This window comes from Lathamus discolor, chromosome 3 (assembly GCF_037157495.1).
Source record: "Lathamus discolor isolate bLatDis1 chromosome 3, bLatDis1.hap1, whole genome shotgun sequence".
In the NCBI taxonomy this organism is placed as follows: Eukaryota; Metazoa; Chordata; class Aves; order Psittaciformes; family Psittacidae; genus Lathamus; species Lathamus discolor.
The window spans coordinates 31,349,474-31,374,057 of NC_088886.1; the positions used below are offsets into that span (position 1 = coordinate 31,349,474).

At 37.2% G+C, this 24,584-nt stretch overlaps 1 protein-coding gene across 1 annotated transcript; it reads left to right on the top strand.

Moving 5' to 3' along the window:
• Window positions 1–79: 79 nt before the first annotated feature.
• On the top strand, window positions 80–24,306 carry CCDC39 (coiled-coil domain 39 molecular ruler complex subunit). The gene is made up of 20 exons (XM_065674495.1): window positions 80–312; window positions 817–936; window positions 1,464–1,610; window positions 2,636–2,794; window positions 3,778–3,870; window positions 3,956–4,084; window positions 5,799–5,990; window positions 7,683–7,786; window positions 8,125–8,257; window positions 12,697–12,891; window positions 13,602–13,766; window positions 15,075–15,212; window positions 16,591–16,799; window positions 18,078–18,201; window positions 19,470–19,629; window positions 20,788–20,894; window positions 22,204–22,344; window positions 22,485–22,664; window positions 22,909–22,997; window positions 23,596–24,306. The coding sequence occupies exons 1-20, from the start codon at window positions 202–204 to the stop codon at window positions 23,756–23,758; spliced, it is 2,859 nt and encodes a 952-aa protein (XP_065530567.1). The 5' UTR covers window positions 80–201; the 3' UTR covers window positions 23,759–24,306.
• Window positions 24,307–24,584: the final 278 nt, after the last annotated feature.

Genomic DNA, 24,584 nt, shown 5'->3' on the forward strand with positions numbered 1-24,584 from the left:
CTCCGAACCCGGCTAACTCGCCTCCGCAGCCCCCCCACTGAGGGCTTCCCAACGGCCGGCGCGAACCGGGGCGGGGCTGGAGGCGGCCTCCGCCGCGGGCACTTCCCGTTTGCTCTGCCGCGGGGCTTGCCGTTGCTAAGGGGACGGGCAACGCCAGGCCGGCCCGGGCCAGCCGCTGTTCCCCGGTGCCTGGCGGTGGCCATGGACAGCGTTAGCAGGAACTCCACCGCCTCAGTGCTGGCTGAGCTCTGCTGGGACGATGGCTACGCCGTCCCCGTTGCCAACGCGGAGAACAAGGCGCTGGAGGACGAAGTGAGAGCGGGCCTGAGGCCGGGGGAGGGAAGCGGCATTCACCTCCCGCCAGCAGTTCCGCAGGGCTGCTCCCACCGCACCGGCCCCTCGGCTGAAGGGGCTGGCGGCGCCCTGCCCCTGCCTTCCCACCTCGGGGCGCGGGGCGGCACGGAGCCCTCCCCACCGGGGAGGGAACGAGTCAGAGCCCATGAGTTCTGCGGAGGTAACGGGGGGCCCGCGTACCTGCAGGCCTTGTGCCGCGGGGACCCCGTCCTGTCTTCGGCGAGGGGCAGCGTCCTGAGCGTCCCGCCCGCCCTAGTGAGGCTGGCGAGGGCCTGTGGAGCCAGGGGTGCGCTTTTCCTTAGCGGAGCCGGGCATGTTCTGAAATCCCGCCTTTCACAGCTTTGGGGGAACCTAGTGCCCACTTACGTTTTGGGATTAGTAATTGCAACGACTGTGTTTTTAAGTAGATGCGGGTAACCGGCACTCAACTAAAAATACTCGACAATTCTAACCCTTAAATAGCTGCAGAAGATGCAAAAAGAAAAACTAAACCTGCAAAATGAGTTGACTGACTTTGAAGAACGTATAGGAGCAATGACATCCCACTTGAAAAATGTGAGACAAGAGTTCAGCCTCACTCAGGTAAATTGCTACCTATAGCAGATGCATTTTATTAGGCAGACTTGTAACCCGAGTATCTTTATACGCTGGTTTCCCTATGTATTTTGCCAGCCTTATTAGAGCTTTGTCAGGCCTTTATTCCAGACTTCTACAGGAAACAAACTGTTTATCTCAATGCTATTACTTGATGATCATTAAAAAGACCATCCAAGATCAAATGCACCTAGAAGAAAGCTAAGAAGGATGCATTTTAGAATTTATTTATGAACGGAGACTTTTGTAGATGCTAAGAAAACGATGAAAGAAAATAAAACATCAGTGTAAGGGGGGAAAATAGAATGTTTATAATGCACAAGACTTAACTGTGAAGTATTAGTGAAGACTTGATTTGTGGACATGAAAAATGAAGTCACATGGTCAAGGTGGAAGTCTAGTCTTACACTGAGTTAATTGGCCAAAATGGGTAGTTTAGGGAAATTTTTTTTGTTGTGTTTTTTTATATATATACTTTTTGTTTATTGTAAAATTATAACTGTGTTATTCTCTAGTCTCTTTACAAAGCCAGAGAGAATGAAGTTGAAACTGAAAAACACTTTAAAGCCCTTGCTGAGAGAGAACATGGACGTCTCAAAAGTGAGATTAAACGACTGGAAGATGAGCTAGTTTCCTTAAGAGTAAAGAAAAACAGTCATGAAGTAAGGTTTTAAAGAACACCAGTATTGAAATTAGATTTTATAACTTGTCCTCACTTGTACTTACAGAAATAATGTAACTCAAGAATTGCTAATCATAATTAAAAGTTATAAACAATAATAGATGATCTAGGTGTGCTTTTCCTTGCGTAGGCAAGTAGAGTAACACTGAATATTTCCATGCATAGACTGGTCAAGACTTAGCAAATATGAACTAGGTATTGAAAAATGTCTGGTTTTAGTGTTCTAAATGCCAGACACAAAGCCACACATCTATATTGTTAAGTCTCTCAGGTATTTTCTTTATGGTTTAGAAAAGACGGTTTTGATGGCAAATCTTCTCTGCATAAAATAAACTTGGGGCATGATTTCAGCATAAAAAATTTGCTTTAGGCAAACAACAAAAAAGTAATTCTATTGAATTACAGTTGCTTTTCTGTTTAATGGAACTGTTCCTTTTCCTTTCCATGAATAATTTGTATTTATTTTTTTATTTGCTGGCTGTCTTCTCATTATGTCTGTTTGTAATCACCAGTCTCTCAGAATGGGTAGCAGGATTAAGATATCCTTGTATTCAGCTGGATCCTGATTCTCCAAATTTGTGTCAGGAAGTCTCTTCAGAGTCATGTGAGGCCATTTATAAATTCATATGTAGGGTAAAGAATCTAAGAACTGAGCCTTAGTTTGTGAGGGAGAAATTTTACTCTATGATGTCTCAGATCAATTCATTATGTGGAATAAATATCTCGTATATATGTATATCTTGCCAGAGGTTGACTTTCCTGTTTAAAATTATTTGCATTTTAAGTCTGTGGTAATTTACCGTCTTCTTTTTTAAGACCAGGATGTCTATTTGCTAATAGACATCCTCAAGTATAATACACATGTAACAAAAAAGAAAAAACTAGCAATACTGTTGACAACAAGATGTGTGTAAACTTTTTACAGTACCTTGAGCTGTTTGTTTCAGTTACTATTCAAAGAATATTAGATATTTAATATTAAATCTTTATCTCCAATTTTATTAGAATACTATAAATAAAACCACTAAGAAGTTGGAAAACTTGAAACAACAGATGAACTGTGACGAGGAAGTTCTGGAGAACTGGATAAAGGAATCAAATCGTAAAGATAATGATGCCATCACAATCCAGAAGTATGCACAAAAAGATGAAGGGAAACTAGGAGTAAGTAGCAATGACAGCAATTTTCAGAAACAAGAGAGAGAACCATTTTAGTATTTGCAGACCTTGTTACATTATCTAGTCAAGTAAGATGGAGAGATTTTGTACAACAGCGCTTTTAAACTGGTTTCCTCTTAGTTCAACAGGGCAATTCCATAGGAGGCTTATTTTAGAGGTCAGAGAGAACAAGTTTTATAAAAGGTGGAAGGCATAATTAAAGACATTAATTTGTTCATCTGGGTAAAATTAAAGGGTTTTTTGTTTGTTTGTTTTCTGAAAAAGTGCACAAATAAATAATAAAGGGTAGAAAACAGTGTTACTGAATTGAAGAGTTTGTTAAAATGCATGCCAAATATGAGCAGATAATGTAGCTTTGCCCATTAGAAATGAACTTGTTAATATTACCGAGAGCAAAGTAAACCTACTTCTGTGAATCTGCCTGGAATAAGGAAAATGGTATAAATAGGTACTCCAGTCACAATTTCAGACTTTATATGGGTCAATGCTCAAGTATATTATTCGAGATAGGTAGGTAATCCTGGTTAATATTCTTTTGAGTCTTTACGTACAGGAAGGAGAAATGTTATTTTTACTAATTAAATACTGAATCCCAAATCTTTAGCTTACACATACAGTTTCACTGATATCATTTACATTAGCAAGTGGCACAACATAGGAAGAAGAGTAAAGCAAAATAGCTGATGCAGAGAATGCCACATACACATTTACACACAGTGTAGGGTTACTTTGGCCTTGCTGCCATCTGATCCTCAAAAATTTAGGAGGCTAGATACTCAGGTGTTTGTTCTCTAAAATGCAATAAATTGATGCCTCAATAATTCATCCCAAACTGTACTAGAGCCTTAAGAACTTATAAGTTATTATATACTTGTTTTCAAACACATAAACTAGATGTTCTTAAGGTCCTTTCCAACCGTAAACATGCTATGAATTTATGATTATATTTTCATATCCTTTTATTTTAGGCATTAATCCTTCAAGTAGACAAGTTGACCATGCAAGCAAATCAGAAGCGCAAAGCTCTTGATAATGAACTTACAGAAACCATAACAGCACAGGTTAGTGCTTAATGTGCTTGAAGATATCTTGTTACACGTGAAATGTTTAACATCAGAAATAATGGGGGTGCTTTCTTGTAAACAGATAGAGCTCGACAAGACAGCTGAAGATTTTCGCAGAGTTCATCAAGAAAGGCAAGAAGTCATCAGGCAGTGGGAGAATGCAATACAACAGATGCAAAAGAGAGATCAACAGATTGATCACTGTGCTTTGGTAAAGCTGCTGTGACTGATCCCTATGTGTATCAGCCTGCTTTTGTGTCTATGATATTGTTAAGAATTTTGCTGCTCACACATAAACTAGTTGGGTGTTTTAGATGTTCAGTGGTCTCTGTGTCTACCTCTATTGTATCAAGGTGTTTCAAAGTTCAGGTATTACTGAAATATATTCAAAATTTATTTTGAAAGCAGTATCTCTCAGTGTAAGTAACTGTGCTCTGCTTGATACTATGCAAGCTTTAATTTTTTATCTCAAGGTTGTTGGGAAATGCAAAGCATGCCATTATCATCTTTGATTTAAGAAGCAAAAAGATGAAATGCTGTTTGTAGAGATTAAGGACAGTCAACTGCAAGGGGTGATTCTTTGTCTGGGCTGCAATATTAGAAAGAAAACAGAATGCTTGGAATGGAAGGAATTGGCATTTCCAACTCTGTGAACAAATGTCTGCCTAACATTTATGTCAGAATTATGGTAAATAATCACATTAAGGTTAAAAATTGGTCCGTGCGTACATTCTGCAAATGGGGAGAAGCAACACCATTCTTCTAAGCAAAAAAAGATCTTATTTGGATCTTTTAGTTAGTATTGATTTCTAAAATATATAGTCTTCATTGGTTTTGTCAGTGCCTTGTGCACAGATGGTACAATGGCAAGAGGTACAAATGAAGTATATTTTGTTCTGGATTTGTCAAGAGAAGTGTGAGCTCCTCTGAAAGTTCTGCAGGGCAATAGGAAAGATGGACCAGAAAAAGCTTAAAGGATCAGTGCAGAGGAAAAAACATTATTGATGTGGGTTCCAAAGTAACAATAGCTTTTTTTTGAAGGGGGAAAAAGCATAACTGAATGTACAAAAAGACTCTACTTAAATCTTTTGCTTTGCTAGTATGATATTTTTCTTCTTAAAAAGTACCAGCTTAAAGTTGCCCATGCAGGTATTACATATACCTTGAGCAAAACCAGAATGGTTTAAATATGAATTAAGATAGAATGCCAAAGAAATGTAATAGTAGAAAATGAAAAGCCAGAATAAATTCTACCAAGCAGAAAATATAACAGCCTAATTGAGTAGAAATATTTTGGATTCCATAGTATTTCAGATCAGAAGACTTCTGCAGAGAACAAATGACGAACAGATAGTAATAAAACCCTAAACTAACAAACAGCACTTCCCAACAGAAAAGTCCTAGCTCTGGCCAAACTTCCATACATTAGTAGTCCACAGAATACTCCTACTGATGCTTTGTGAACAGTTTTGGTGTGGGGTTCTTTTGTTTTGTTTTGGTTTTTTTACATTATAACTACAGTATAATTTGCCCAGCAGCTAGTTTTTGATTTAACCTTTCAAAGTACACAGTTTTCACCGAGCTATAAATCCGTCAGCTAACCTAAGTGTCACTACTGTTGCTAATTTTGCGGAGCTTGTTGGGGGGGTTTTCCCTACTCAATAAAAAATAATTTTTATTTCATACAAGTTTATAGTGTTAGGGATTTTTGAAATTATGGGACTATTTTGGAAGTTTCCAATCCAAACCACTTGTAGTATTTTGTGTTGTGATGTAGTAGTAGAATGACGTAATTTAAGCATGATGTGATAACTGGGCTGTCTCATGCAAAGAGTAGTCTTCATAGCAATCTTCTGGTTGTACCCTTTATTAATGTAATGCATCTTAACTAAGGCAACAAATCTGAAATGTTTTTATCCTGATAGCTAATAGCAGAGATAAAACAGGAGATCAGAAAGAAAGAAATGGTGCTGAAAGAAAAGACTGCCTTTTTGGTAAACGAAACCCTTAATAATATGGAATATGAAAAGAAAATTTCTTCTGCTGAACGGGAAGCTACCAGCCTCCAACATGAGTATCAGACTCAGGATACTTACAGGGTTCAACTGCAGGATGAGGTAAGGCTAACCAAACGGTTCACAAAACCAGACTGAAACTGTAACTTTTGACGAGATGGAGGAAATACAGGAATAGGGTTTGCTTTTCTCTGGTTTTAGGCTTGACCCTTAATTCAACAAAATGCTTGCACTTCTCAGTTTAGTCATGATTATTGGGGTCTGAACCCTCAACTTAATCCTTTCATTGATAGTGGTGAAGAAATTAGCTTGTATTCTCTGCTGTGTTGGTATAAAATGCATGAATTTTCTCTTAAATGGGGTAACCCTTAAATGCTGAAGATGGAAGCGTGTCTTGCCTTCAGCATACATAGACCGCAGTATTGTATAAGGATGAGAGAAACCTTTTCTGGATTCGAAACAATTCCTATACTGTCCTCTCAGAAGTGAGTGTTGATGGCCCTTGTAGACAAGTTAAAGTTATTGGTGGAAAAAAAAACCCAAACATGTTCACATGCCTTTCTAATCAAGAGGCAGTAGGATAGGGCTGCCCTGTGAACAAGATATACTTGATGTTGTCCATATGTTGTTGCTTGTATTTAACCTGCACTTAAAGCTAGAACTGATCTGCAGTGCGTAATTGCTTAAATTAGAAGTAATTGCTTAAAATAGAAGTATTTCTAAGAAGTAATTCAAGTTTCATGGCTCTCTTGAGAAGGGATACGCTTGTATTGACTAAGTTTTCTCTTAACAAGAAAAGCAAGATTGCCAAGTAAGAAACAATCAACACCCCCCCACACACACACCTCCCCTCATCCTTAACTTTGAATAGTTTTTTCTGTAGCAGGTGGTTCATAAACTGATATTCTAATTAAATTGTAGCTAGCTCAGACAAGGTGTGTAGGCTGCTAGATTACCCTCTAATACATGCAAACTTGAGGCTTCACAGAACTGGTAGGTTTTCATCTCCCAAATGTGAGATTCTTGCTTGAAGCTTTTTTCCCACAATCAATACTATCTAATGTGATAATGAGAACAGTCTGCCGTTATTAGGTGTTAAAACATCTGTGGCATGCAAGTGAGAAACAAGGAAAGAAACAGACTTACGGTTCAGCTGACAACTTGTGACCTTCCAGTTTCTCATTCTGGTACAGAGAGAGACCTGCTATATATACTTGATCAGGTTTCTTCATCTGTGAAAGTGAAAACAATTACACTGTTAAGTGATACTATAAAGATGAATGAGCTACTGAATGTAAAGTATTCGTATCCTGTTCAATGAGTGTGTGCTGTAATGTATTTTTTACCAAATTAAATGTCTGTGTATGTTTGTCACAGTGTTCCTTTATCTTAATCAAAATAATTATATGTGCCCAATAAAGTTTGAGTTAGTAGCATTTATTAGATATAGAAGTGTATCCATATTAACAAAGAACCTCTCAAAGCCAGTTGTGCTCTATAAAACCATGGTTCCACATAGCAGATGCTGCTAAACAAGAATTGCTTCACCTTCATAATTCATTCTATATTCTTAATCAATAAGTATTTTGTCCTAGTATTCAGATTATGCAATTTAGTCTATTGAGTTTACTAGCTGTGCTGATTTACAGCACCTCAGAATTTGCAGCACTTCTCATTTGGAAAACACTGTTAAAAGCGAATACTTTCCAATATATAGGTCCCTTACAAGTTTAAATATCCTAATGTGTACTGAAGTATGTAAAAGCTTGATTGCTCCCTTTTCTAATTTATTAGCTGGATACTTTGAAATCCACTGTGGACAAAACTGCTTCTGATCTGGAGTCTTTGAGAACACAAGTAACCAATCTGAAGAAAGAAATTCAGAAAAAACAAGCCAGGTAAGAAGCAGACCTTTAAAAATATAATTTGTAAGGGTTAGCACTATAATCAAATCCTTGAGCTACCAGAGAACCTTAAATCGTGTTGATGATTAAAGCCTCCATATTTTTGGTTACTTCAAGTCCTGCATAGTTTCTGACACTGGGCAGTTCAGACAATACTCTTGGTAGTCCTTGCTAGTGAAGGATGTGGAAAACATCTGTTAGGACCTTGGTTACCGTTTATTCCAGTTCAGCCTGCTTTATTAGGCAACTGCTCAGCAAGGTATGCTGCTTGATTTTGTCAGTGTGTATATGCTATGTACATTGAACTTGATAAACCATGTAATTTTCTTTAGATTGAGCTTTCTTAAAGAAAAAAATGCAAGTCTTTCCAATAAGCTGAAGCTTGTGACTGAGGAGACACTCAGTTCAGAAGACAAAGCTTTGAAGATGGAAGAAATACTAAAGGAAGAAGAAAAAGTTGTCAAGGTAAAATGTTTTTCCTGGTTTCTGCAAATGAGAATTCATTTGAATTTGCAAGCTATATCTAGAACAAACAGTTTGGATTAAAATGAAATGTAAGTATTAATACGATGTAGCTATTTCATCAAATGATGAGGTAATGTGCATGTAGTCACCATCCCTGGAAGTGTTCACAAGCTGTGTAGATGAGGCCCTCAGTGCCATAGGTTAGTGGCAGCCTTGGCAGTGCTGGGGTAAGGGTTAGGTTGGATGATCTTAAAGGTCTTTTCCAACCTGGTTTATTTATTCTATGTAGATACATCAGTATCTCTGCCAGGAACACTGTGGAGGAAAATAAATGGTCCTAGTAATTCAGAAGATGGTGTTCCCACAGTGTTTGACACTGTGCCACACGACATCCTTGTCTCTATGTTGGAGAGACATCAATTTGATGGATGGACCATTCGGTGAATAAAGAAATGGCTGGATGGCCACACACAAAGAGTTGTGGTCAATGGCTCGATGTCCAGCTGGAGACCAGTAATGAGTGGTGTCCCTCAGGGATCGGTGTTGGGACAGGTCTTGTTCAACATCTTTGACATAGACAGTGGGACTGAGTGCACCCTCAGCAACTTTGCCGATGACACCAAGCTGTGTGGTTCGGTTGATAACGCTGGAGGGAAGGAATGCCATCCAGAGGGACCTTGACACAATTGTGAGGTGGCCTGACCTTATGAAGTTCAACCATGCCAAGTGCAAGGTCCTACACCTGGGTCGGAGCAATCCCAGGCACAGCTACAGATTGGGCAAAGAAGAGATTCAGAGCAGCCCTGTGGAGAAAGACTTGAGGGTGTTGGTCGATGAGAAAATTAACATGAGTCGGCAGTGTGCGCTCACAGCCCAGAAAGCCAACCGTATCCTGGGCCGCATCAAAAGGAGCGTGACCAGCCCCTCTACTCTGCTTTTGTGAGACCTCACCTGGAGTATTGTGTGCAGTTCTGGTGTCCTCAACATAAAACGGGCATGGAACTGCTGGAACAAGTCCAGAGGAGGGCCACGAGGATGATCAGGGGACTGGAGCACCTCCCGTATGAAGACAGGCTGAGGAAGTTGGGGCTGTTCAGCCTGGAGAAGAGAAGGCTGCGTGGAGACCTCATAGCAGCCTTCCAGTATCTGAAGTGGGGCTATAGGGATGCTGGGTATGGACTGTTCATTAGGGACTGTAAGTGACAGGACAAGGGGTAATGGGTTAAAACCTAAACAGGGGTAGTTTATATTGGATATAAGGAAGAAATTCTTTCCTGTTAGGGTGGTGAGACACTGGAATGGGTTGCCCAGGGAGGCTGTGAATGCTCCATCTCTGGTGGTGTTCAAGGCCAGGTTGAACGAAGCCTTGGGTGGCATGGTTTAGCGTGAGATGTCCCTGCTCATGGCACAGGGGTTGGAACTAGATGATGTTGAGGTCCTTTCCAACCCTAACTATTCTATGATTCTATGAACACAGGATACCGAGCTCTCACTGTACAAATCAGATACAAGCCCAAGATTCTGACTACATCAGTGTACCTCTGACATCAGCTAAAAGCGACTTACAACTTCTTGTCCTGATTGACATAAAAGTTACTGGAATGTGGCAAATTTTGCTATGAAGATACAGTAATATCTTCTGCTTTGTCACAATATTGAAAATTTTCAAGATTTTGTATTTTGCTTGGCTCTTTCTGGGAGTTCATGTCTCTAAGCATTCTGTTTTATGGGCTGCTGAGAAGCAATGGTCCTTGCATTTCCATGAGTTTCTTGTCAATAAGGTTGTTAAGGTGAGAATCTTCTCAGGATGACTTTTCAGTAACCTTACCACTGAAAAATTCTTGGCTTTAGTAAAACACCACCAAAATTTATTAACCTGCAAAGAGCTATGATTTGTGCAAGCCAGAATGCAAATTTTTTTTTTTTTTTTTTTTTAAATCTTTTAAGGAGATTTGGCTGCCCTAATCTCATCTTTGCTACTTGAATTCTACTACAAGATACTCTGATTCATCTAACTTATTGTGGACTATTAAATTACTGGCTCACTTTAGATTTTATTTTCATAATGAATAAAGATTTTGATCTGGGAAGTGGCATGTACAGTTGTAATATGGTGACTTTTTAACATATGTAATAATACTTTTTTAATTCAAATCCCACTTCTTCTGTAGCAAATTAAGTATAGGAATAAAAATATCCTAATTCATTATCATCTGATGAACTGCAAAGGGCTTTTGAATAAATGCAATGTTGTAACGCAGTCATCTGAACCTCCCTGCATTTCCAAAAATTTTTCTACTGGTTTTATTACTTTGCTACTAATTCTCCTAAAATATTTTAATTTTAGTTTGTTTTTTTTTTTTTTTTTTAAACGCTGTGCTGGACAACTTAGTATCAGATATGCTAAAGCATTTTTTTTTACTGTGGAATGCCCAGATTAAGCTAGTGTGACAGCAGGTGTTCCCATGCAAGTGACAACAGAGTTCTATCTGTGCATACCACTGTATGCACTTCACCTCTCTCCCCTGCCTTGTTCTGTTTTTCCTATAATGTGTATGTGAAATAATCCCTTGCAATAGATTGCTATTTTTCAAACTTTTAACTTGACAAGCATTACCTGTACATTTTAAATTACAGAAACTGGAGAGGGGATGCCTTTCTTTTACAGTTTCTTAAATTACAGGCCTCACTGGTTTTGATTTTCAGATAATTTGAAAAGATGTTGTAATGATATAACAAAATAGATTGAAAATTAAAACCTTACTTGCTTCTCCTTAAGACTGTTACCAGAGTGGCTAAACCATTAGCAGAGTGTCTTTACTTGTGTCTGTGGCAGATAACCTAAGATGACATTGAGCTTGGCAGCTCCACAGCTTCAGGGTAATATTTTAACTAGGATGAACTGTTCCTGAACAATGTCTGAAATGTATTAGTCAGAAACATGCCTTCTATCACCATTAGACACACATGGCTATTTGCTGCATCTATTAATTTACTGTGAAGAGATATTTACAGGAACAATGTGGATGAAATGTCACCATTTTGCGCTTTAGTTCTGTGATACTTCTCCCTCTTCAGTTTCTGCCAAAACAACATTGCACAGTGAAGCTTACGGAGTAGCTTATCGCTATTAAGAACCTCACTTAAAGGGACAGAAACTATTTTTATTAAGTAAATGAGTTTAGATATGCAAGAAAGACTATGAAATGAAGGTTTATGATTCAGTTTTAGTAGACAAATTAATCATTGTCACTAGCTTCTCAAAAACAGCTCAAAATTGGACACATGCATAAAAACAGTTTACTTCTGAAATTAAATTAATGTGTTCAGGCATGATCCAAAGCCCACTGACAGTAGTATTAAATGCTACAGGCCGTAATGATTTCATATTAAACTCACACCTGCTTTTTACTTACTGAGTTTTGGATTTGGAATTAGAATGTGACTGTGAACTCTTAGAGGAGGAGTTATCTTTTGCTGTTATTAAAGCCAGCAAGATGGTTCACAAATAGATTGCACAATGCATACATATAAAATCAAGATTAAGCACAATTTTAATCTATGTAAAACAGTGAATTTGAAGGTGTTTTGCTATATTAATTTAAATGTGCATTTTCAAACTCTACCAGACTTCAGCAAAATGTAAATGCGCCTTTCAAAAGAGGATTGTGATGCCACATCACTTGTCTTAGAGATGTACCTTACAGGAGACTAGCATGCTGCACGATCTGAGCTCTGGAAGGTCTTTGGTTATTTACAGGGGGGAGTGAAAGGAAGGGGGGGAAGAGGAAAGTTGCCTTCTTTGCTAGGATTATTAAAAGAAAATAATCTCCATTTACTTGGTTTTGAATACCTTTCAAGTTACCTGAAATGTTCATCATGCTTTCGCTGCAACAGACCCTACTAAAACATTATTCACTGATTCAGGTGTTAATGACAACTTACCTCTGAGAATAAGGAAGTGATTTTTAAAATGTGTAATTAATTTTCAAACAAAATTATTTCCACTTAGATAAACACACAGATATACATACATATGCATATACACAGTTATGTTTTAAGAAACCATTGAAAGCTTTGTATTGCATTTTCCCAAATATTCATGTATACTTGTAGCAGTAAGGAGGGATTTTTTTGAAAGGAGGGCAGAGTTTACTTTTCTGAAGAGCTGAAAAGAATAGCATTCCATAACAGGGAGGAAAAAAAAAAAAATGCAATAGCAGGGAAAGATCCAAGTGAAAAAATAAATAAGGTTACTTTCTCTGTAAGTCTAAAACTTTTCTGGCCAACCATTTTGAAGATCTTCTATGTTCATATTAATGGATATAGTATAGAAATTCTTAAATCTATACAAGATTAATAAAGGCAAGTAATTCCTCGGAAATTACTTCTGATGTTATTAATTACTTTCTACAATCTAATGATAAATTTGTCACCAGGAAAAAGACAAAGAAATAAATCAGTTAAAAGATCTACTTTTCAAGAAGACTCAAGAGTTTAAGGTGCAGAAGGATAAGGAGAAGTGTGTTCTAGCAGAAATTGAGGCAAGTCGGTCATCACTTAAAAAACTTAAGAGTCAGCTGTACAGACTTGACGCAGATGCATTAAACCAACAAGAAATAATATACAACCAGGTAAAATGTTAACATACTTTCATGCTATGATTTTTTCTTTGGTCTAATGAGAATAAATTGCTTGAGCTCTGTAATGTCTGTCAACATCTTGGAGTTTTGGAAACGACATGCAATATAATTTCAAGTCTGCTTTTATTTCTGTCTCTAGATGTATGGATATGGAAATAACTGAAACCTGCTACAGTACTGCCTACATTATGTGCTTGTATTTCTTTATTTTTTGAATCTGCTGTTTTTCCCACTAATTTCTCAAATCAGCTCCTTACTTTGATCCCTCTGAATCACAGACACCTCAGGGTACATTATTAAAGCAATACAAGAGGTACATGCCAAAATCCTGTTATTTCCTAATTGGATTTTGTGCATATTTCCTATGCACCACTTTGAAAATTTGCTCTTTTATATCAGCATCCACTGGTAAAAGCAAGATGGCAACTCTACTGTAAGCTTCCCTACAGCAGACTGTGATGAGTGTGCTTTGTTACTCTTCTAGGAGATTACTCCTGAACCATCACTGCACATCAGCCACCTAAGAATATTTTGCTAAGGAGGTCTATAAGCCATAAATTATTACAGAAACAATAGCCTAATTGGGTGACTGTCTTAAAGCCAACATTTAGATCCAAGTTTATATCCAGTGTTTTAGCTTTATAGGAAGGCTATAACTGCTTATCTCACTCTATTAATTCTCATAAAAATTATTTTAACAGGATTTTTATATTCAGCAAGTACAGAGGCGGCTGTCACGTTTAGAAGGAGAGATTAATACAGATGAAAAACAAGTTTTGGAAGCAAAAGTTACTGAACTTAAGAAAACCTTAGAAGAAAAGAAAAACACATACGATGTTTTACATGTGCAGTACAAGAAACTTCAGGTAACTTCCTTAAAACATCAGGTTGATTGTGTAACATCTAGAAACCTCTGTGAATTAAGCAGTTTGGGTCTTTTAATTAATAACTTGGTATTAGGTTAAAAGATATCTGAACTTAGTTGTCTACACAGATTACACTATGTTCCCTATACCTTCCAGAAAAATAGCTCTTTACTGCACAAATGAGACACCTTAGCATGAAGACAAGCATTGAAATATTGAAAGGCAAGCTTAGCATTTCAAGATGCGACTGACTGCTTGCACGTGTCTTGAGTTTGTTAGGACCATGTAGAAATAGGAGGATGTTATTCTGTGATGTTACTATTTAATTTTTTTTCATAAAATGGTAAGTACATTGCATTTAAAATTGTACAAAACAACGTTACTGAATTAAAGGAATAGTATTTGAGTTACATGATCTCATCCTGACATATAATTCAGAAACACTATTTTTCTGTCTTTATTTCCATGTGAGAATTTTCCATGTGCATGTGTGTGCTCTGGTTTTACATTATCCAGTAACCATTATTAATTCTCTAAAATTGCACTTACCTTTCTTACCTCCCTTTCTTTCTTACCTCTCTACCTCCCTTTCTTTCTTAACTTTCTAACTTTCTTCTGTAGCCAGTTTTTAATTTATTTTTATAAGGAATGTTTTTTTATCAGCTACACTTTGCCACATTTAGAAACATCTTTTCAAAGAGAAACTATACCAAGATAAAAATCAGGTTTAACAGAACATCACACCTGGTTTCTCAAAGTGATGGGTAAGAAAAAAAGTTAGACCAACTTAATGAGGGGAAAAAACTGCTTATAGGTAAGTCCTTGAAGATGAGATCCATGCCATAACAACATTTAATGTTGGGCAAGTAATGCCCATACTTCAGTTTTCATAAGATGCAAAATAAGAGCAATATAATCAAACATTGAAACACACCTCTGGAGTATTATGAAAGTCAAATGGTTTTGAAGATGAACTATGAATATCAAAGGCATGGTCAGACATGCCAGGAGTTTGTTTGTTTTTTTTTATCCAAAGTACATGATTATATTAGAATTGCCCCATTGGCTGAAAGATCTATAGCATATAAATAACAATTATTACGCTCCAAATAAAACGAGCAATGACGTTAATACTGCAACAGCACTCTGCACGAAGACTGCAATGCTCTAGTCAGCAGCATATGGACACAAGGAGATGATAGTTCCTGGTTCCAGGACTTAAAAAATATTTCATTTAAAATTAACTAGTGGTTTTTGGTGCAACCTACATTTACTGTAATAAATTAAATATAATTTACTTGGAAACAGAATGATGTCCATTTCCTCAAGAGAGCAATGGATAAGACAGGAGAAGAAACAAGCAGTATGATGAGCAAGATAAATGACCTAAATCTTTTCAATGACAGATCAGATCAGGAGTTAAAAAAAGCTAAAGCCATCAAGCAGGTACAGTATTACTTTGCAACTTATACAGGACACGTTTTTGTAAAACAGTAACTCATGACTTGATCTGCAGGCTGTTCTCTGCTTCCCACAGTGTTAACATCATGATCTCCATAAGAACCCTCTTTGTAGTTTTTTAACTTGCGCCATCATTTCCAAACTTTGAAGTCATTTTTCTCACTATTATCTTCCTAAGCAAAGTGTTGCTTCCACTCTGTATGCAGCATAGTTTTTGTTTGGGTTGTAATTTTTGTCACACATTACTTACGTCACAATATCCAGTGGTGTGTTTTGTTTTGGTTTTGTTGTTGTTGGTTTTTGTTTTGTTTTAGTTGCTGTTTTGTTGTTTGGTTGTTTTTTGGTTGGGTTTGGGTTTTTTTTGAGAAACAATTGCCTTGAAAGCAGAAAATATTCAAGGATGCCTTTACCTAGCACTGAATTTTAATTTTTAATCTGTGATGCCAACTAATAAATTTGGCACAGGTTTGTTATTAAATTGTGAGTTTTTTTTCCAAGAAATGGTTTGGATCTGTCTATATTCCAATCCAAGGAATTAGAAAGAAAATGGAAGTCCATCTCCACATATTTTGATTAACATAAAAGCTCATAAAAGTCCCAGTCCTCGAATTACTGGATATCTATTCTGTAATAGGCTCTGGTCTTACTAAATGGAGCACAAAAGTAGTAGAAAAATAGAGGATCTAAGTAGGAGGGGTAAGAGTTTTGCTATCAGCTGAACTGGTGTACTTGCTCTTCAATGAGAACTCTTTCCCTAACCAAGAACTTTTCTTGGGGTAAAATTCAGGGGAACAAAACAAAAAAGCTGATAGCATAGAAGATCTTGGAGAAAAAAAAAAAAAGGTAGAATTTGGGATTAAGAGACTTAAAAAAATTATTTAAAGTGTTTGTATGCTAATGGAATTCACCACTGGCTGCTTTTTATAAGCTTTGGTATATATAAATTTCCTTATGTGACAACACAACTTGTAGACCTACAGGATGTAGAATGGATTCCACAACAGGTGCAAGTGAGAGATTAACTGCTTCAGAAAGTTCCTTGCAAGGTCTACTGAATTTCTTTGAAATCACCTAAACTGAAAGTAAATTGTAGATGGAAAAGGCTAAAACCCATCACTGAGCCTGAATTAGAAAGTCTGATGAATTCATATAAAACCATCTACCCCTATTGCACTCACCATGTAAACTGCCAGAAAATGAGGAAGTGAGAATATTTCTAAATGCAGAGCAAAATGAGTCTTACAGTTGTATATACATTAAAGATAAAATAATGGATGCCTTTAAAAAATTTATTAAATTATTGTTATAAATCTTAATTAAAAATGATGCTTCCTTATTTTGAATCCTTTATGGCATTTATCAGGAGATGATGGTTGAAGATAATCTCTTAAAGCTAGAATTGAACCGTCTTCAAGATATTCTGTATAATAAGTCAGAGAAAGTTCTAACACTGGAAAAACAAAAATTGGAGCTAAGGAAAGCCATAGCAGAAAGAACTGAGGAAATTAAGATTCATAAGGCAATGCTGGATTCTCAGATAAGACTTGTGGATCAGGAACGGCAACGCATAAGGTAACTATTCTCACATAAATTTAACTTGTAATTTTTCTTGAATACTTTTCATATGGGGACTTACTGAAAAACATTATTACCCAATTTCACCAATGGGAGAAATTGAAGATGAAATAAGTCTTGCTCAGTTACTAAGACAGTTGAGGCTAGCAAGAGATTACATCTCTGAAATCCAGCTTTAACCAGTTGGTGAACAGGAGATTACTGTTTATTCTGTTAGTGAAGATCCTTTACAGTACTGGGAGGAAACCTCCCCTGCAGTCATCTTTTTAAATTAATTTTCATATATGTGTGACGAATGCATTTTTTTCTTAAATAATTGGGATATGTGCAAAAAATCACATCTGGAGGTACGACAAAGTATTTCAAACAGAAAAGTTGATTTTAAAGAGGGTTTATCCCCAACTGCTTTTATTTCTTTGACTTACACAGTAAGTCTTTTTGGTTTGGGTGGTTTGGGGATTTGATTTGGTTTTTCTTCCTTGTAACAAATGTGCTCCCTATTGCGTGTCTTGTATAACAAAATTAAATGTTCTGACTTATGTATGTACCCTCTTGTAATGCAACCACATATGAAATAACTTTTCCCTTCTGTAACAATCAGTGCAAAGTATCTGGCACAGTTTTAGCTCTGAAATCCCAGTATCTCTATCCAACCAAAAATCAGCACTTCAGCAGCTGAACTGCTGAAATCTGGCAGGCTTTTTATTCATCCCTCTGCTAACCCCACCCCACACAACAGGAAATTAGAGTGATTTAATGTGACTGAAGCTTAACTGCTCAGCGAGAGTGCAGAGTGTGTGGTGCTTTTTCCTTTGATAATTACACAGCTAATTGATACTTCCATGTAATTTGATTTGGGGTTGTTGCCTACTGTTGCTTATGCTCATCTAATAGTGGCAATATTAAGATAACATCAGCAGGGGGCAGCTTGTGCAGCTGTAGGTTTAGATGCCAAACCTCTCAAAATTTTTGAGCAGGGCTGTGGCACAGCCTCCCAGGATGCAATGATCTGGATATAAAAATAAATTTGACTTTGATCAGAACTGGAAAAGAAATGCAAGTAACCAGAAAAACGGATGACTGTAGCTGGGAGAACGCAGCAACAAAAGCCAGGAGCAGCACAACTGTTGCCCTGCTTGCCTCCTGGTATATGGGCAGGCTGCTGGAATAACCTCAGGAATTTAAATTGTTGTGGTAAGAATTGTCCACAAAACACTACTAGGCAAACAGTTTCTCAGCCCATTTAACTTTTTTTTCTTCCTGAAAATAAATCAGTGCTGAATTTCAAGATCGCCTAAATAAAATTTATAAACTAAGATGCAGATATGAAGTTCTTACTAGTGTTATGACGCCACCTGAAGGAGAAGAGGAGAAAAGTCAAACCTACTATGTAATTAAGGTATTTTATTAACGTAATTCATTATAATTCAAGCATTTAAGCTATAGATTTCCTTGGGCTCTGTTCAAGTTACAAAGACAATCTCCTTGCCTACTGCTTACTTTCAGTCTAAGTGGGTTTTGTTATCTGACACTTATTTAAATGATACAGCAATTTCACATGAGTCTTTGTGGAGCCCTAATTTTGAGTAGTTTGAAAATTTTCATTTCAGTCATCATTAATTTACATCAGGACACAACTTCTTGTTATGGGCATGTGGTTATCCAGTATAAACTGAAAACAAGTTTACCACTGTCTCACATGATCTTAAATTATTTTATGCTTCAGATTTAATTTTAGCTATTTATACCATATGGTATTTCTACTTTGAAGAATGTCAGCTTTCCTCTTTTACTTCTCACTTATGCATACTTCTGCTTTCCACTAGGGAAAAAAGTCTTTATCCATAATGCCATACCCCAGTTTTGGAATGAGAATATATTATTTTTGATCTTCACAAATTCTCTGATTTCCTCTTAAAGCAAAATGCTTCTAGCTGTGGTCTTGGCTGTGAAATTGATCCTTTTCTCATTCTTAAGTGTTAAATTTCATAATGATGGTATTTGTGCTATTGTGAGATCCAGCACAGCATAAGACCCTCTTTAAAACCCTTGTGGTCACTGGGGGTGTACACCCTCCACCGCTTTGGAGGTTCTTCACCCTATCAGATTTTTTGAGGGGTTACAGAAAATACTTCCCTTCCCCAACTGGGTGTGTTTCTTCAACCTTTCTGATCAGATAGATAAATGAGGACTTTCAAGTGAGTAATTCCCAGAAAAACTGGATGACTTAACACTCGCTCAGTGGTTTTCTGTAGCATAGAGGTAACATAGGTAGCATAGAGGTAACATAGGTAACATAGAGGTAGCATGGGTAGAGGAAACAGATGTGAAGCATGTGCTGCAGTTCACATCAGCAGTGCAAAACACGGAAACTGCTTTGTACACCATGTGGATGCTGCTAATCAGGACCTTATGAGCTTAGACAGAGAGGCAGATACCTGTAAGGAAATGCATATGGATGAAAAACCTCAAAGAACTTCCAGTGCTGTGAATAACTACTCCTTCCAATTACCTAGTAACTCAAATCTCAGGTCAAGACTGACAACAAAGCCCCATATCTAACTTGGATTGTTTCCCCTAATATTGCAGGTATTTTTTTTTTCTCTATAATTATCCTCATATTTTCAATATGTGTGCAGTCATCTAAAATATCAGTTTTATTTTCAGGCTGCACAGGAAAAGGAAGCACTGCAACGTGAAGGTGATGATTTAGATGCAAAAATCTGCAAAGCTGAAAAAGAAATTGTAGCTCTGGAAAACACTTTGTGCATACTTAATAACTGCAACAGCAAATACCGGAACTCTTTCAAGGAAGTCACTGAGACAAGTATGTAAAGCAGAAATTGCTATTTGCTTTGTGAGTTACAGGCAATGGTACATAGTAGGGAAATTCCATGGCACAAAAGAATGAATCACAGAGAGACTCAACTGATAGTAGCAGAAGAGAATATAATTCACACACTATTGTGAAAAGTTCAGAAGAATAAGCACAGAAGAAAGTGCAGCAAGGTGTGATTAACTAATATTTACATTCTTCTATCCAATTTATGTGAAAATCTAAGCCTGTATAAATTTTGTGAATAGTCATAATTTGGAACAGTCAGAAGAGACAAAGCATAACGATGACTACTGGTGGGGTGGGGGCAAGTCATTACTTGGGAGAAGTGCCTGCTTGAAATACACAGGTCTAATGGATAAAACTTTGCACAGTACAAAAGGCACTACTTTCTCTGTAGTGCTGCATCACACACAGCTACTAACTCAAATTACAGAAGAAGGACAAGCTGTGCCACTGCTTGCCTTTCTGTAGTACACTGAGCCAGCTTGCACACAAAACTGTACCCAGAGAAATTATATGGACAGCTTAGGTATGTGTGCTGTATCTAGCAACGAAGACTGATCCCTTAGTTTACACCATCATTGCCTCTGGTTTTTAACAGGGAAGGGGGTGGAAAAAACAGTAACCTGTCATGTGGGAAAATCAGAAGAGTAAAACATAAACTGCAGCATTTTAGTGTAGTGTTCAGCAGGTTTTAAAATATGGACTACCTAAATACAAGCTTTTGCATATTGGAAAATCAATCCTCAGAATTCTTTAAAATATCCTCATCTGTTGTTTTTGTGCCACTTAGAATTCATAATCCTGCTGTCAGTGGAACTTCCTTTGTTTAGTGTGTAAAAAAACATAACTATGAGAAATTACATAAACTTAATTCTTGAGAATGCTTGATTCTTTAACTTTTGTGCCCTCTGCTGGGTCTAGAAACCGTTCTCATGAAGCCAGTTACTTTTTCACAATGACTTGGAATTAGTAGTAGAGTATTTAAAAAACGCTTAAACGTCAAGGTTTCTGCAGTACTACCAACACTAACATAGTAATGTTTGGTGATGCAGTTACTTTAGAGTGTATCTTAATTTAAAATGAAATACAACTGCATACACAGCTTGTCCAGCAATAATATTGCCTTGTTGTTTGGAATCACAGGTGAGGAATATGAGGAAAAATTGAAACTAGAGGAGGAGAAAAGGGTTGCTGATGAAAAACACAGACACAAACGAAGACAGATCAAGGAACTTAAGGAAAAACTCCAGGTAAAATACAAGAAGAAGTTCCAGTTAGACAAGGCTGCAGCATGTAGCTAAATCCATGCAAGCCATCCTATTGAAACAGGATATTGTAGGACAATTTTTTGCCTGTTCTTTTATATTCTACGCTCTGTACGAATGGATACGATTTTTTAAGAAGGCTCTACCTCTCCCTTCAAAACCAGAGTGCTTATTTACTTTAATCACAATGTAACTTCAGACTTTTTATTCACATACAGCTGGGCATTGCAAAATCCCAGATAAATGCTGATAGTTTTCTGTTCTGGCATTCAAGAAAGCAGTTGTATTTTTGTGTAGCATACACCCCTATATTGTATCATCCTGTCCAGTACTGCAGAGATTCAAATCCACACACCTTGTGTCCTCTAGCATCCATGTCCCAGGATTTTTCTAGAACACATTCTGGTTTATTAGCATTTAAGGTGCTTCAGTTTAAGCAGAATTAATTTAGCTTCGGAAAGCTAGCTGGCTCTTAACTTAGGAGGCTGAGCATTAGATTCAGGTAAAGGATAGCTTGTGCTCCAGCTCCACATAAAGCACTTACTCTTGGCTCCCCTTGTTATCAAGAAGCCCACTTGTCCTGTAAAAAAAGAACACCACTTAACTCTGATGTGTGACATTTTAGTTACAATTTTCTTAGGTGCATGAAATCAAAGGCACCTTGTGATATCCCACATGGTTATTCTAACTTCAGTCTTCTCTCTGCTTCCTGAACCAGTGGCTGCACATCAACATTCTTATTGCTTATTATACCACCATAGGACATACACCTTACTTAAGAAATAACATCTCTTAAAAAGAAGGACATATCTTCAGCAGGGAATAAGTCCTAGGATATAATGAGCTGTGTTAAGACATAACTTTTCCTTTTTTCCTTTATTTTATATTATTTTATTATTTCCCTCCCCTTTCCCTCTCCCCTTTTTTTTTTTTTTTTTTAATAAAAACACAGAGCTGTTCTTTCAGGGTGCATGTTATTCATTCCAGTCACAGGTATAAATTTCTTCCCATGGGAAACAATGTTATTTTTGTTAGGGCAGCTTGCACTGGTAAGGTGGTACTGTGTGATTCTTTTCTTTAAAGATATGTAAATTCCTTGGTAGTCTCTTTATCCAGGTATTTATCCACGGAAGTCTGACAGGCAGAAATTTTTGAGTTATCCTTAGTACTGCCTGCTTGTGCTACATTTAGAAACAAGTAGTGTAACGTCTGGTATCAGTACAAAGTAATACAAAACGTGAGAGGGTATCACACTGCTTTATAAACTCAAACTACTTTTCAAATGAATTTGCAGAGCATGGAAAAAAGTTTTGAAATGGTACTGAAGCAGGAGGCCCTCTTCCAGGAGCAAAAGAAGGAAAAACAAGCTCTTGTTTTGCAACTGAACAAAGACATAGAGGAACAGAAGCCGAAACTTGAAAGGGTTATAAAACAGGTTTGTATAGTCATTAATGACAGCTTCTAACTTTACAGTGATAAACGTAAGTATGGGTAAATGCACAGAATTTAAACTCGGGCTTCTGAAAAAGTGTTGCATTTTCATAATAGCAAAACTTTAAAAATATTTGTTAAAAGTGTTCCAGGCTATCCAGGGAAGTTCAGTCACAGAAGAAAACTAAAACAGAAACACAGGAAGAAAAAGACATTGATCTTCGTGAACTGAAAAGCTTCAACCGAACCATCGACAAATTGTTAGCCAGTGTTCTAGAAGCAAATCCTGATTTAACCATGCCCTTTCAAATGTACTTCCAGCAGGTGAGCTTTCCTGTTAACTGACACCAAGATCTTGAGTGATAGCTCTACTGAACTGATGATGAGCGTCTTTCAAGGGCAACTCTTAAAGTCAACAATAAACTGTATTTAACAGTGAAACAGGAGAAAGTACTCATTTGCTTATAACACCTCTTCAAATGAGAAGGATTACAAACCCTGCTGGTATACCCATGATTATCATACAACCATTTTGTCAACTTTTTTCTTTTCTTTCCTAATTTTCTAGTCCAATTTAGAGCTTCCTACAATTGCTTCTGCTGGTGGCAGTCAAGGTTCTCAATCACCATCTTCACAAAGCTCGCTAGCTTCTATCCGGTAAGTGCCAGCAGTGGGGTTTTTGTTTGGGTTTTCATGTAAGTTCAAGTTTAAACCAGCTGAACTAGTGTCTAAATGACAGAATTCCCCACTCCTGAAGACCTTCTCAATCTTCGACTTTCTGAGCACTCTATAAAAACTTTCTCCTTATTTTTCTAGCACACAGTTTACTTCAGCATCCACCAGTTTAAAATAGTAATTACAGAATAACTACATTTACTTTTGCTGTGCTCTAATTAAAAAATGGTTTCACATGATAAAAGCACAAGTTTGAGCTCCAGCCACATTTTGCACTTTCTAGTGTAAGCTTCCTTTCCTAGTTAAATAGCAAAGATGGACACAGGCTTTTACCAGTACCATTTTCCCCTATTCAACATCTGTGCAAATAACAGTGCATGCAACATGCTGAACTGGTTATGATCTAACATTCTCACAGGGTACTTAAGCAATTAGTGCAGATGTCTACAAAGATTCTTGGTTGGGGATCTTGCCTTGAGTAAACACTGCTGTTGGGCGGCTTTATTGTAAGTTACCATTAGAAGCTCTATTTGAGATACGGGGATTTCTGGACACTGATGAGTAAATGTTTTTGTTTCAGATCCTCCAGAAGCACAAGTTCAGGCACTAGTAAGACTTCATCTCTCAAAGTCATAGATCTGTGCTTGCGTATTGACTCTCCTGCAGAAGCAGATGCTGTTGGTACCCAGCCGTCCAGCAGAACTAGCACCTCTAATATTCATAAAGGCAAAAGAAAGTCTTAAGTAATCTTTTGAAGGTCATAGTTAAGGCTTTAGACTACTTAAGGCTCCTTAATTGATTAATCTGTAACTTAACTTTTCTATGACTGTATACTGGCAATCTTAGCATTAATTTCTATCAGAAATACATATCTTATCTTTATTCTACAGTATGCAATAAATTATCTAGGAGAAATGTTAAGCATATGTTTTATATAATAAATTAACCTTAATATTACTCTCTTATTTTGCTATTTGAGAACTAAAGAACTTTAAAATCCTCCAGATGCCTTTTCATCCTTACAATGAAAAGGAGAGTTAGATTAAAGCCCTTAGTTTTTGTACACTGGTATGTTCACTGCTGTCAAAATAGTTTCATATTACATTGCAACAACCCAGAAAAGAAACTGTATGCTTCAAGCTAAGACATGACATGACTCTTTGGTTAACAGTCAAGGTTGATCTTAACTAAGCTATGTTAGTATTTCAGAACTGTACTTTTTCTATTCAAAAATTACAGAGTAACTTTTCTGCGACTGACCTATGACAACAGCATTACTTGGAAAACTCGCAGCTGAAGTACAATGAGCATTGCATAGTCTACCAGGTATTATTAGCTCCTTAGCATGTCCTGCCAATTATCTCTGCAGATGTCATTGTAAACTTAGCACAACTTTTTCTACAAGCAATGCAACAGTTAGTTAGTTAGCTTGTAAAGCAAATACCTAACAGCAAAAAACAAAACAAAAAACAAAACAAACCCCAAAACACAACCCAAACCCCAAAGGCCCACACCTGAACAATAAACACTGTTCTAAAACCCCTCTACCTCAGCTGGGGGTTCTTTACG